Raw genomic sequence first — 12,408 nt, forward strand, 5'->3', positions numbered from 1 at the left:
GGTCGGGCATCTAGGAAATAGCGACCACAATATTGTGCAGTTTCACCTGTCTTTCACTAGGGGGACTTGTCAGGGAGTCACAAAAACACTGAACTTTAGGAAGGCAAAGTTTGAACAGCTTAGAGATGCCCTTAATCTGGTAGACTGGGACAATATCCTCAGAAATAAGAATTCAGATATTAAATGGAAATGTTTAAGAACATCCTAAATAGGCAGTGTAAGCGGTTTATACCTTGTGGGAATAAAAGGACTAGAAATAGGAAAAACCCAATGTGGCTAAACAAAGAAGTAAGACAGGCAATTAACAGTAAAAAGAAAGCATTTGCACTACTAAAGCAGGATGGCACCATTGAAGCTCTAAAAAACTATAGGGAGAAAAATACTTTATCTAAAAAACTAATTAAAGCTGCCAAAAAGGAAACAGAGAAGCACATTGCTAAGGAGAGTAAAACTAATCCCAAACTGTTCTTCAACTATATCAATAGTAAAAGAATAAAAACTGAAAATGTAGGCCCCTTAAAAAATAGTGAGGAAAGAATGGTTGTAGATGACGAGGAAAAAGCTAACATATTAAACACCTTCTTCTCCACGGTATTCACGGTGGAAAATGAAATGCTAGGTGAAATCCCAAGAAACAATGAAAACCCTATATTAAGGGTCACCAATCTAACCCAAGAAGAGGTGCGAAACCGGCTAAATAAGATTAAAATAGATAAATCTCCGGGTCCGGATGGCATACACCCACGAGTACTAAGAGAACTAAGTAATGTAATAGATAAACCATTATTTCTTATTTTTAGGGACTCTATAGCGACAGGGTCTGTTCCGCAGGACTGGCGCATAGCAAATGTGGTGCCAATATTCAAAAAGGGCTCTAAAAGTGAACCTGGAAATTATAGGCCAGTAAGTCTAACCTCTATTGTTGGTAAAATATTTGAAGGGTTTCTGAGGGATGTTATTCTGGATTATCTCAATGAGAATAACTGTTTAACTCCATATCAGCATGGGTTTATGAGAAATCGCTCCTGTCAAACCAATCTAATCAGTTTTTATGAAGAGGTAAGCTATAGACTGGACCACGGTGAGTCATTGGACGTGGTATATCTCGATTTTTCCAAAGCGTTTGATACCGTGCCGCACAAGAGGTTGGTACACAAAATGAGAATGCTTGGTCTGGGGGAAAATGTGTGTAAATGGGTTAGTAACTGGCTTAGTGATAGAAAGTAGAGGGTGGTTATAAATGGTATAGTCTCTAACTGGGTCGCTGTGACCAGTGGGGACCGCAGGGGTCGGTATTGGGACCTGTTCTCTTCAACATATTCATTAATGATCTGGTAGAAGGTTTACACAGTAAAATATCGATATTTGCAGATGATACAAAACTATGTAAAGCAGTTAATACAAGAGAAGATAGTATTCTGCTACAGATGGATCTGGATAAGTTGGAAACTTGGGCTGAAAGGTGGCAGATGAGGTTTAACAATGATAAATGTAAGGTTATACACATGGGAAGAGGGAATCAATATCACCATTACACACTGAACGGGAAACCACTGGGTAAATCTGACAGGGAGAAGGACTTGGGGATCCTAGTTAATGATAAACTTACCTGGAGCAGCCAGTGCCAGGCAGCAGCTGCCAAGGCAAACAGGATCATGGGGTGCATTAAAAGAGGTCTGGATACACATGATGAGAGCATTATACTGCCTCTGTACAAATCCCTAGTTAGACCGCACATGGAGTACTGTGTCCAGTTTTGGGCACCGGTGCTCAGGAAGGATATAATGGAACTAGAGAGAGTACAAAGGAGGGCAACAAAATTAATAAAGGGGATGGGAGAACTACAATACCCAGATAGATTAGCGAAATTAGGATTATTTAGTCTAGAAAAAAGACGACTGAGGGGCGATCAAATAACCATGTATAAGTATATAAGGGGACAATACAAATATCTCGCTGAGGATCTGTTTATACCAAGGAAGGTGACTGGCACAAGGGGGCATTCTTTGCGTCTGGAGGAGAGAAGGTTTTTCCACCAACATAGAAGAGGATTCTTTACTGTTAGGGCAGTGAGAATCTGGAATTGCTTGCCTGAGGAGGTGGTGATGGCGAACTCAGTCGAGGGGTTCAAGAGAGGCCTGGATGTCTTCCTGGAGCAGAACAATATTGTATCATACAATTATTAGGTTCTGTAGAAGGACGTAGATCTGGGTATTTATTATGATGGAATATAGGCTGAACTGGATGGACAAATGTCTTTTTTCGGCCTTACTAACTATGTTACTATGTTACTATGTTACTATGATGGTGGGATGGAGCTGCAGGACGATGAAGTAGCAAGCTGGGTGACAGTTAGGAAGCGGGGTAGAGGGAAGAGTGCCAGGGAGGCTAGTCCTGATCTGTTGGCAGATGAGGGGGGTGCCAGTACAGGGGTAGCACTGCTGCAGCCAGGCATGTCCTCTGAAAGCCGGAGGAGTGACTGCTCCAGTAAGGAGGGACATAGGAGAGCAGGGCAGGCCAGACAGGTGCTGGTAGTGGGCGACTCAATTATTAGGGGAACAGATAGGGCAATCTGTCACAAAGACAGGGATCGTCGAGCGGTGTGCTGCCTACCTGGCGCTCGAGTCCGACACATTGCTGATCGGGTGGACAGATTACTGGGAGGGGCTGGTGAGGACCCAGTGGTCATGGTGCACTGTGGCACAAATGACAAAGTTAGAGATAGGTGGAAGGTCCTTAAAGATGATTTCAGGGAATTAGGCTGCAAGCTGAAGCAAGGACCTCCAACGTGGTATTTTCCGAAATACTGCCGGTACCACGTGCCACGCCAGAGAGGCAACGGGAGATTAGGGAGGTTAATAAGTGGCTCAAGAATTGGTGTAGGAAGGAGTGGTTTGGGTTCCTGCAGAACTGGGCCGACTTCTCAGCTGGCTACAGGCTCTATGCTAGGGACGGGCTGCACCTCAATGGGGAAGGTGCAGCTGTGTTGGGGGAGAAAATGGCTAGAAGGTTGGAGGAGTGTTTAATCTAGGGATTGGGGGGGAGGGTATTCATTTTATAGGAGGGGAAGATAGTGCAGATAGAGACCTGGGCACAAATAAGGAAGATGGGGGTGGCGGTGGCATGTGGGGTGGGGTTAGAACAGTTAATAATTTAAGAATGAATAGAGGTACAGCGAGATACATAAAATGTATGTATACTAATGCCAGAAGCCTCGCCAATAAAATGGACGAATTAGAACTAATGTTGTTGGAGCATAATTATGACATGGTGGGGATATCTGAGGTGTGGCTGGATGAGAGCCATGACTGGGCTGTTAACTTGCAAGGCTATAGTCTGTTCAGAAATGACCGTACAGATAAGCGAGGGGGTGGGGTGTGTCTATATGTAAAATCATCCTTAAAACCCATCCTGCGCGATAATATAGGCGATTCTAATGAAAATGTAGAATCCCTGTGGGTGGAGATAAGGGGAGGGGGAAAAAATAATAAATTACTGATAGGGGTTTGTTATAAATCTCCAAAAATAATGGAAGCAATGGAGAATATCCTCGTAAAGCAAATAGATGAAGCTGCGACTCAAGGAGAAGTCATTATTATGGGGGACTTCAACTACCCTGAAATAGATTGGGGAACAGAAACCTGCAGTTCCAGCAAAAGTGATCGGGGTTTGACAACTATGAGAGACAATTACCTCTGACAACTGGTTCAGGACCCAACAAGAAGGGGGGCACTGCTAGACCGAATATTAACCAACAGGCCAGACCGCATATCAAATATAAGGGTTGGGGGTCACTGGCGGAATAGTGATCACAAAATAATAAGTTTTCATGTATCCTTTAATAAGATTTGTAGTAGAGGGGTTACAAGGACACTAAACTTCAGGAGGGCAAATTTCCAACAGATGAGAGAGGATCTTGGTGCAATTAAATGGGACGATATCCTGAGACACACAAAGAAAATGGGAGACGTTTATTAGCATCCTGGAGAGGACCTGTGCACAGTATATACCGTATGGAAATAAACATACTAGAAATAGGAGGAAACCAATATGGCTAAATAGAGCTGTAAGGGGCGCAATAAGGGACAGAAAGAAAGAATATAGAGAATTAAAGGAAGTAGGTAGTGAGGAGGCATTAAATAAATACAGAAAATTAAATAAATTCTGTAAAAAGTAAATCAAGGCAGCAAAGATTGAGACAGAGAGACTCATTGCCAGAGAGAGTAAAAATAATCCTAAAATATTCTTTAACTATATAAATAGCAAGAAACTAAAAAATGATAGTGTTGGCCCCCTTAAAAATAGTCTGGGTGAGATGGTGGATGAGGATGAGGAAAAAGCCAATATGCTAAATGACTTTTTTTGATCACTATTTACACAAGAAAATCCCATGGCAGACAAAATAACTAGTGATAAAAATTCCCCATTAAATGTCACCTGCTTAACCCAGCAGGAAGTGCGGCGGCGTCTAAAAATCACTAAAATTGACAAATCTCCGGGCCCGGATGGGATACACCCTCGAGTACTGCAGGAATTAAGTACAGTCATTGATAGACCATTATTTTTAATCTTTAAAGACTCCATAATAACAGGGTCTGTACCACAGGACTGGCGTATAGCAAATGTGGTGCCAATATTCAAAAAGGGAACAAAAACTGAACTCGGAAATTATAGGCCAGTAAGCTTAACCTCTACTGTGGGTAAAATCCTGGAGGGCATTCTAAGGGACGCTATACTGGAGTATCTGAAGAGGAATAACCTCATGACCCAGGATCAGCACGGGTTTACTAGGGACCGTTCATGTCAGACTAATTTGATCAGTTTCTATGAAGAGGTAAGTTCCGGATTGGACCAAGGGAACCCAGTGGATGTAGTGTATATGGACTTTTCAAAAGCTTTTGATACGGCGCCACACAAAAGGTTGATACATAAAATGAGAACAATGGGGATAGGGGAAAATATGTGCAAGTGGGTTGAGAGCTGGCTCAGGGATAGGAAACAAAGGGTGGTTATTAATGGAGCACACTCGGACTGGGTAGCGGTTAGCAGTGGGGTACCACAGGGGTCAGTATTGGGCCCTCTTCTTTTTAACATATTTATTAATGACCTTGTAGGGGGCATTCAGAGCAGAATTTCAATATTTGCAGATGACACTAAACTCTGCAGGGTAATCAATACAGAGGAGGACAATTTTATATTACAGGATGATTTATGTAAACCAGAAGCTTGGGTTGATAAATGGCAAATGAGCTTTAATGGGGATAAATGTAAGGTCATGCACTTGGGGAGAGGTAATAAGATGTATAATTATGTGGTTAATTCTAAAACTCTGGGCAAAACTGTCAATGAAAAAGACCTGGGTGTATGGGTGGATGACAAACTCATATTCAGTGGCCAGTGTCAGGCAGCTGCTACAAAGGCAAATAAAATAATGGGAGGCATTAAAAGAGGCATAGATGCTCATGAGGAGAACATAATTTTACCTCTATACAAGTCACTAGTTCGACCACACTTAGAATACTGTGCACAGTTCTGGTCTCCGGTGTATAAGAAAGACATAGCTGAACTGGAGCGGGTGCAGAGAAGAGCGACCAAGGTTATTAGAGGACTGGGGGGTCTGCAATACCAAGATAGGTTATTACACTGGGGGCTATTTAGTTTGGAAAAACGAAGACTAAGGGGTGATCTTATGTTAATGTATAAATATATGAGGGGACAGTACAAAGACCTTTCTGATGATCTTTTTAATCATAGACCTGAGACAGGGACAAGGGGGCATCCTCTGCGGTTGGAGGAAAAAAGGTTTAAGCATAATAACAGACGTGGATTCTTTACTGTAAGAGGAGTGAGACTATGGAACTCTCTGCCGTATGATGTTGTAATGAGTGATTCATTACTTAAATTTAAGAGGGGACGGGATGCCTTTCTGGAAAAGTATAATGTTACAGGGTATATACACTAGATTCCTTGATAGGGCGTTGATCCAGGGAACTAGTCTGATTGCCGTATGTGGAGTCGGGAAGGAATTTTTTTCCCCAATGTGGAGCTTCCTCTTTGCCACATGGGTTTTTTTTTTGCCTTCCTCTGGATCAACATGTTAGGGCATGTTAGGTTAGGCTATGGGTTGAACTAGATGGACTGATAGTCTTCCTTCAACCTTAATAACTATGTATATATAACTATGTATAAATATCTGATCTCTAAACATATATTGCATTATCATATCCTGTTTGCAACCCCCCGATCTGCTTTATGTCACCTTTTCTTGCAGTCTTTGAGGGATTTTGTTTTTTTGCCACTAACCCTGTGCACTAGGACAGGGCCAGTGTGCTGTTATAATGGGGCCACCTTTACCCCTTTTTCATTGTTTTATGCATGTCTCTTCAGTTTGGCATCAATAAAAAAATTCTCTTTATTCCCACATTTTGTAGTTATTGTATTCTATTGGTTATTTGGTGTCTTATAGTGAGGAGCGAGTATACTCGTTGCTCGGGTGGTCTCCGAGTATTTGTAAGTGCGCAGAGATTTATTTTTTGTTGATGCAGCTTCATGATTTACAGCTGCTAGACAGCCTGAGTACATGTGGGGGTTGTCTGGTTGCTAGGGAAATCCACATGTATTCAAGCTGTCTAGCAGCTGTAAATCATGCAGCTGAGGCGATGAGCACTAAAAAATACTTGGAGAACACCCAAGCGTGCTCGGGAAAAGCCAAGCAATGAGTACACTGGCTCATCACTAGTGCTTTATAATCACCACACTCCCCTTTTTGTTCCGTAAGCACAAGATTAGGCACATCGTATGGATGTGTCATTTCTAAGGCGGCTGAGGGCTGATGTTGTCCAGGAGGAGGGGGAGGCAATATCTCTGGCCCATTCCCAGTGTCACGGCCACTCCTTCTGTGGCCGTGCCTGCTGAAGGGACCACCGCCGCTCCCCCCGCTCATACTTTCCCGCTGTGTCATGCTCCTCCTGAGAGGCGCGCGTCCTCTCCTTCATTCTTCTCGGCTCTCTGGTTCTCGTCAGGTGCGCGTGCGCACTGCCCACTCCAGCACTTCCTCTTTCTGGTTTACAGGCGCTCTGTATCTCCTCTCTGTGATCCTGGAGGACAGTGACCCGGAAGTCCTTCAGCACTCCATGTATTTAAGGCGATTCCTTCCTCTGCTCCTTGCCTGTCTGTCATTTGTGCTTCTGTGACTCAGGTCCACCTTTGTCTTTGCACCGCCTGTTCTGAGTCTCCGCTCTGTCCTGCCAGTTCAGCTTCTCTGCCTTTCCCAGGCTTCCTTTTCTCCTCGTCCAGTCCAGCCTTCCCAGTGTCCTCTCCGTACTCTGTTAGTCTGGTGTCTCTGTCCTGTACTGTTTCTTTTGTGTCTTCCCCTTCGCAGTGCTCCTTTGGTCTCGCCTGTACTCAGCTCTTACCAAACTGTACTTCATCTTACCCCGCTCTGTCCGTCCTACGCCCAGCTTCTCTATTTTGTACCTCCTACTACTTTCTCCGGGTTCCAGCTTCTGCGGCAATAGTCTCCCTTGGGTCTGCCCCGAACGCTCCCTGTATAGGGGTGGTCTACCTGGTCAGTTCACCCTTGGGAGGTTCGTTGTCGTGGATCTGCGGGTCCACTCCAGGTGTTCCAAAAGTTCTCACACCCAGACTATAATATCAACCCACATTTGTCTGTTAAGCCTTTACTGGTTAGAATTTATAGGGGGACCCTACGTCATTCTTTTCTGGGGTCCCCCATAAACTAACCAGTAAAGGGTAAACAAACAGCTGTGAGTTATTATTACTAGCCTGGGACATGGGAATCTTTTGGGAAATTGTCCCCTTTCCCAGAATAGTAACATCAGTCACCAATCGCCTCAGCCTCTTCTAGTTATCAAAATTACACTGAAGCCCACTCCAATTTTTTTATTTAATTTTTATACACAATTTACACAGCAGGTGTTGAATACAACTCCTATCATTGTTGCACGGTCACGCTGAGCTCAGGGAGACAAGGCGACAATGATCTGAGCTGAATTCATCACCCAGCACCTGGGAAAAGCGTGAACTGTACTGCTTTTTCTCAGGCACTGGTATGTGTCACGCTGATGACACACAGATGTGCGGGACATTTTGTGACATATTCACTCCACCACTGAATACACTGGGTGTGCCTCTGTCCGTATTTGCGGTCCTTAAATCCTTACATTTGCAGACATGAAAAACGGACGTGTGAAGGGGGCCTTATGAAGAAGAGCACACGAACTGATTCTTCTAGCACTGAATAATTATTATTATTTATATAGCACCATTAATTCCATGGTGCTGTACATGAGAAGTGGTTACATCAAAATACAGATATCACTTACAGTAAGCAAACTAACAATGACAGACTGGTACAGAGGGGCGAGGACCCTGCCCTTGGGGGCTTAAATTCTACAGGATGGTGGGGAAGGAGACATTAGGTCCAGGGTTGCAGTAGCTCCAATGGTGTTGAGGTGGCCGTGTGGTCATTACAGGCTGTAGCTTCTTTGAAGAGATGAGTTTTCAGGTTCCGTTTGAAGGATCCAAATGTGGTGGATAACCGGATGTGTTGGGCACAGAATTCCAGAGGATGGGGGATACTCCGGAGATTTCTTGGAGGCGATTGGGTGAGGAGCGAAGTGTGGAGGAGAGAAGGAGGTCTTGGGAGGACCGGAGATTACGTGAGGGAAGATATTGAGAGTTTAGTACGGAAATATATACGGAGGAGAAGGTTATGGATGGCTTTGTAGGTCAGTGTTAGTAGTTTAAACTGGATACGCTGGGAAATTGGGAGCCAGTGAAGGGATTTGTAAAGAGGGGAAGCAGGAGTGTAGCGAGGAGAAATTATTATAATTCAGAAGCTGCTTTCATTAGATTAACATCACACCCACATACCTCCCCTTGATGACCTCATCTGGGGGCTGGTCAATGGGATGCTGCTAGGTCTCAAAAAACTATGGGACCCCAATCTTAAGGCTATCTTCTTCCCTGGAGGTCCTAGGCAAGAGATATCAATGCCATATTTCCTATCATGATTTTAGCTTTCCATAGATTGGAAGCATGGTATATATAATGTTATCCACCTGGCCGATATTAATTTGGGACTGATGTCTAGACTGCACTGTGATGTAAGCAACTGCCTTGAGTCAGCCACTTTGTCACAGTGACCAAAAATATGTCTCCCATGACCTGTCACAAAAAACAATACTCATAACTGGACTTCGGCTCAAAACAGTCTGCTTGTAATTGTTTGAAGCCTAAAGGTACTGTCACACTAGACGATATCGCTAGCGATCCGTGACGTTGCAGCGTCCTCGCTAGCGATATCGTTCAGTGTGACAGGCAGCAGCGATCAGGCCCCTGCTGTGCTGTCGCTGGTCGGGGAAGAAAGTCCAGAACTTTATTTGGTCGCTGGACTCACCGCAGACATCACTGAGTCGGCGTGTGTGACACCGATTCAGCGATGTCTTCACTGGTAACCAGGGTAAACATCGGGTAACTAAGCGCAGGGCCGCGCTTAGTAACCCGATGTTTACCCTGGTTACCATCCTAAATGTAAAAAAAACAAACACTACATACTTACCTACAGCCGTCTGTCCTCCAGCGCTGTGCTCTGCACTCCTCCTGTACAGTCCTGCCAGTACAGGAGGAGTGCAGAGCACAGCGCTGGAGGACAGACGGCTGTAGGTAAGTATGTAGTGTTTGTTTTTTTTACTTTTAGGATGGTAACCAGGGTAAACATCGGGTTACTAAGCGCGGCCCTGCACTTAGTTACCCGATGTTTACCCTGGTTACCGGCATCGTTGGTCGCTGGAGAGCGGTCTGTGTGACAGCTCTCCAGCGACCAAACAGCGACGCTGCAGCGATCCGGATAGTTGTCGGTATCGCTGCAGCGTCGCTAAGTGTGACGGTACCTTTATGTGCATAGGCGCTAAAACTGTTATCTCCCAGCCTTTGGTAAAGGCTTTGTTTCTGCTCTCCATCAAATAACCCACTTCAATTAGCTGTTCACAGCAGGGGGTCATAACTCCACAGGGGTTGGATTGAAGTGTTAGCTTTTTTTTCCCTTCAAGTTATAATGAAGTCATGCTTCAATGCTCAATATAAGGGTGACACATCGCCTCTCAAGCACCATTAATTCCACAGAGCTTTACAGGCATTATCAGCACGGTCGCCATTGGGGCTCACAATTTATATTCCCTATCAGTATGTCTTTGGAGTGTGGGAGGAAACCCCCGCAAAAACATACAAACTCCTTGCAGATGTTGTCCTTTGTGGGATTTGAACCCAGGATCCCAGCGCTGCAAGGCTGCAGTGCTAACCTCTGAACCACCATGCTGCCCTATGACACCTATGTTATGACCCCCAAACTCCCTGATACTTTCTCACATCCAGTATGTATCTCCGGACCACATGCCAGCCAAGACTAAAAGAAGAGAAGGATGGACATTCTTCTGGAGGATAGCACTAATATCTGCTCTACTGCTTTTCTACAATTTCTCACCTGTTCCATGTGTCTGCACCGAGAAATCTGCACTGTTATAGACTCGTCCTCAGTCAGGGTCATGATGTACGATGCCTCTTTATATAGCGCAAGATAACGGCCATCAAATGTAACAAAACTCAAATCTGAGAATATGGAGCAGCGGCCTGGAACAAGAAGAAGATTGTCTATTCACCACCAGAAGGATCATAGACGTGCTAGAGGAGACAGAGGAAGTAAGAAGAACATCACCATAACGCCACGTCCACAGGTTACAGACCTCAGCGTACTGATCATGACTATGACGGTGATATGCTCCATCACAATCAGCTCACCTCCACATATCAAGTGCATCCACAGGTTACAGACCACTGCCAGGTCCACGGGTTAAAGACCACACCGTGGCCTATAACTATGCAAGTAAATAAGGTTATATGGTACACCACCATGAGGTCATGCCCCCACACTACAGACGTTCACAAAATACAGACCAGAGCCACTGTCACACTCACGCCCTGACTGGTGGGTGTGAGCTCGGGGGGTTTGTGGCCCCACTGTGCCACAAACCAGACTTCCCTGGTGTTACAGAACCCCCCAGCACCAAGAATGTTATGCAGTATATGTATGTATAATAGTTTCCATGTGAAATGCATCAGTCCACAGGCTGCGCACCTGGACAAGATATTCTCTTTCTGATCTCCCCCACCTTTGTAATTCCCACAGTAAATACCAGCAGGCTCCGGCCCCCTGCGGCTATTGTAATGTATGTCTGGCCTGTTTTTCTATTGGCCTGCCCTGTGTATCTGTGTTATATATTCTGTGTGTTGTAAATAAAGTGTGTTCTTTTAGACTGGAAATACCTGGAGTAGCAGTCAGCTTTTATATGCTCCCATGTAATCAAGAAATCCTAGCCAGCGTCCTTCCTTCAGAATCCAGCAAAAGCAGAATGGACCTCCTGAAACACGGGGTGGTACTGAAAGAGGTACTACAGCACAGTAGACCCCGTTACACCTGGAAGGGGCGTAACTATGACAGCTGCCTGGGTTTTCACTGGAGCCTCTGACGGTGAGGTCAGGCTTGTGCAGCAGGCAGCTGCCAGGTGCTACTCCAGGGTGGTGTCTGGCTGTGGCTGCTGATCCCACTTGGAGAACAGGAACACTAGGACAGGTGCGGGCATCAGGCAGGACTGGCAGAAGAGTACAGCTGAAACTCAGACGAGTAGGCTGGCACACTCAGACACAGGGCTGGCAGAGACACGGCAAAGAACACAGGGCTGGCAGGCACGGCAGAGAACACAGAGCTGGCAGGCACGGCAGAGAACACAGAGCTGGCAGGAACACAGGACTGGCAGGGACAGCAGAAACACAGGACTGGTTGGTGTGGTGTATGAAGAAACAGGTAGGGACCTGTTCACACTGGAGGTGCAGGTAAGAAAACAAGCAGAAAGGAATGAAGTATGAAGGAACAGGTTGGGACCTGTTCACACAGGAGATGCAGGTAAAGAAACAAGCCAGAAGGAAAGGAGAATGAAGGAACAGGTTGGGACCTGTTCACACAGGAAGAGAAGTGCAAGGCTGCAGATAGGAGTGGAAAAGCAGCAAGAGATAGTGTAGCAACAAAAGCTAAGCAGAGCAGAACCGCAAGGAATGTGGAGAGGAGCTGCAGGAAGAGGTTTCTGGAGCAGGAGAGCAGAACCGCAAGGAATGCGGAGAGAAGCAGCAGCAAGAGAATACTGCAGAATCTAAGCAGAGTAGAACAGAGCAGAACCGCAGGAGTGCAGAGCAGAGGTAAAGCCACAAAGGTACAGAGCAGGCAGAGCCGCAAGAGTGCGGAGTGTAAGCAGACTGAGAACACAAGGAAAGACACTACAGGGAAGGAAGCCACAGACAAGGAGACAGAGGTAGGACAAAGTACAGACAAGGCAA

General features: G+C 45.4%; 1 protein-coding gene across 1 annotated transcript in view; it reads right to left on the reverse strand.

Moving 5' to 3' along the window:
* Positions 1–12,408, reverse strand: part of OTOG (otogelin) — a 563,613-nt gene that overhangs the window by 214,222 nt on the left and 336,983 nt on the right. Inside the window, exon 31 of the mRNA XM_069768186.1 lies at positions 10,505–10,650. Within this exon, the coding sequence (XP_069624287.1) occupies positions 10,505–10,650 (146 nt within the window). The remainder of the gene's footprint in view (positions 1–10,504; positions 10,651–12,408) is intronic.

Source organism: Ranitomeya imitator, chromosome 5 (genome assembly GCF_032444005.1).
Source record: "Ranitomeya imitator isolate aRanImi1 chromosome 5, aRanImi1.pri, whole genome shotgun sequence".
Classification (NCBI taxonomy): domain Eukaryota; kingdom Metazoa; phylum Chordata; class Amphibia; order Anura; family Dendrobatidae; genus Ranitomeya; species Ranitomeya imitator.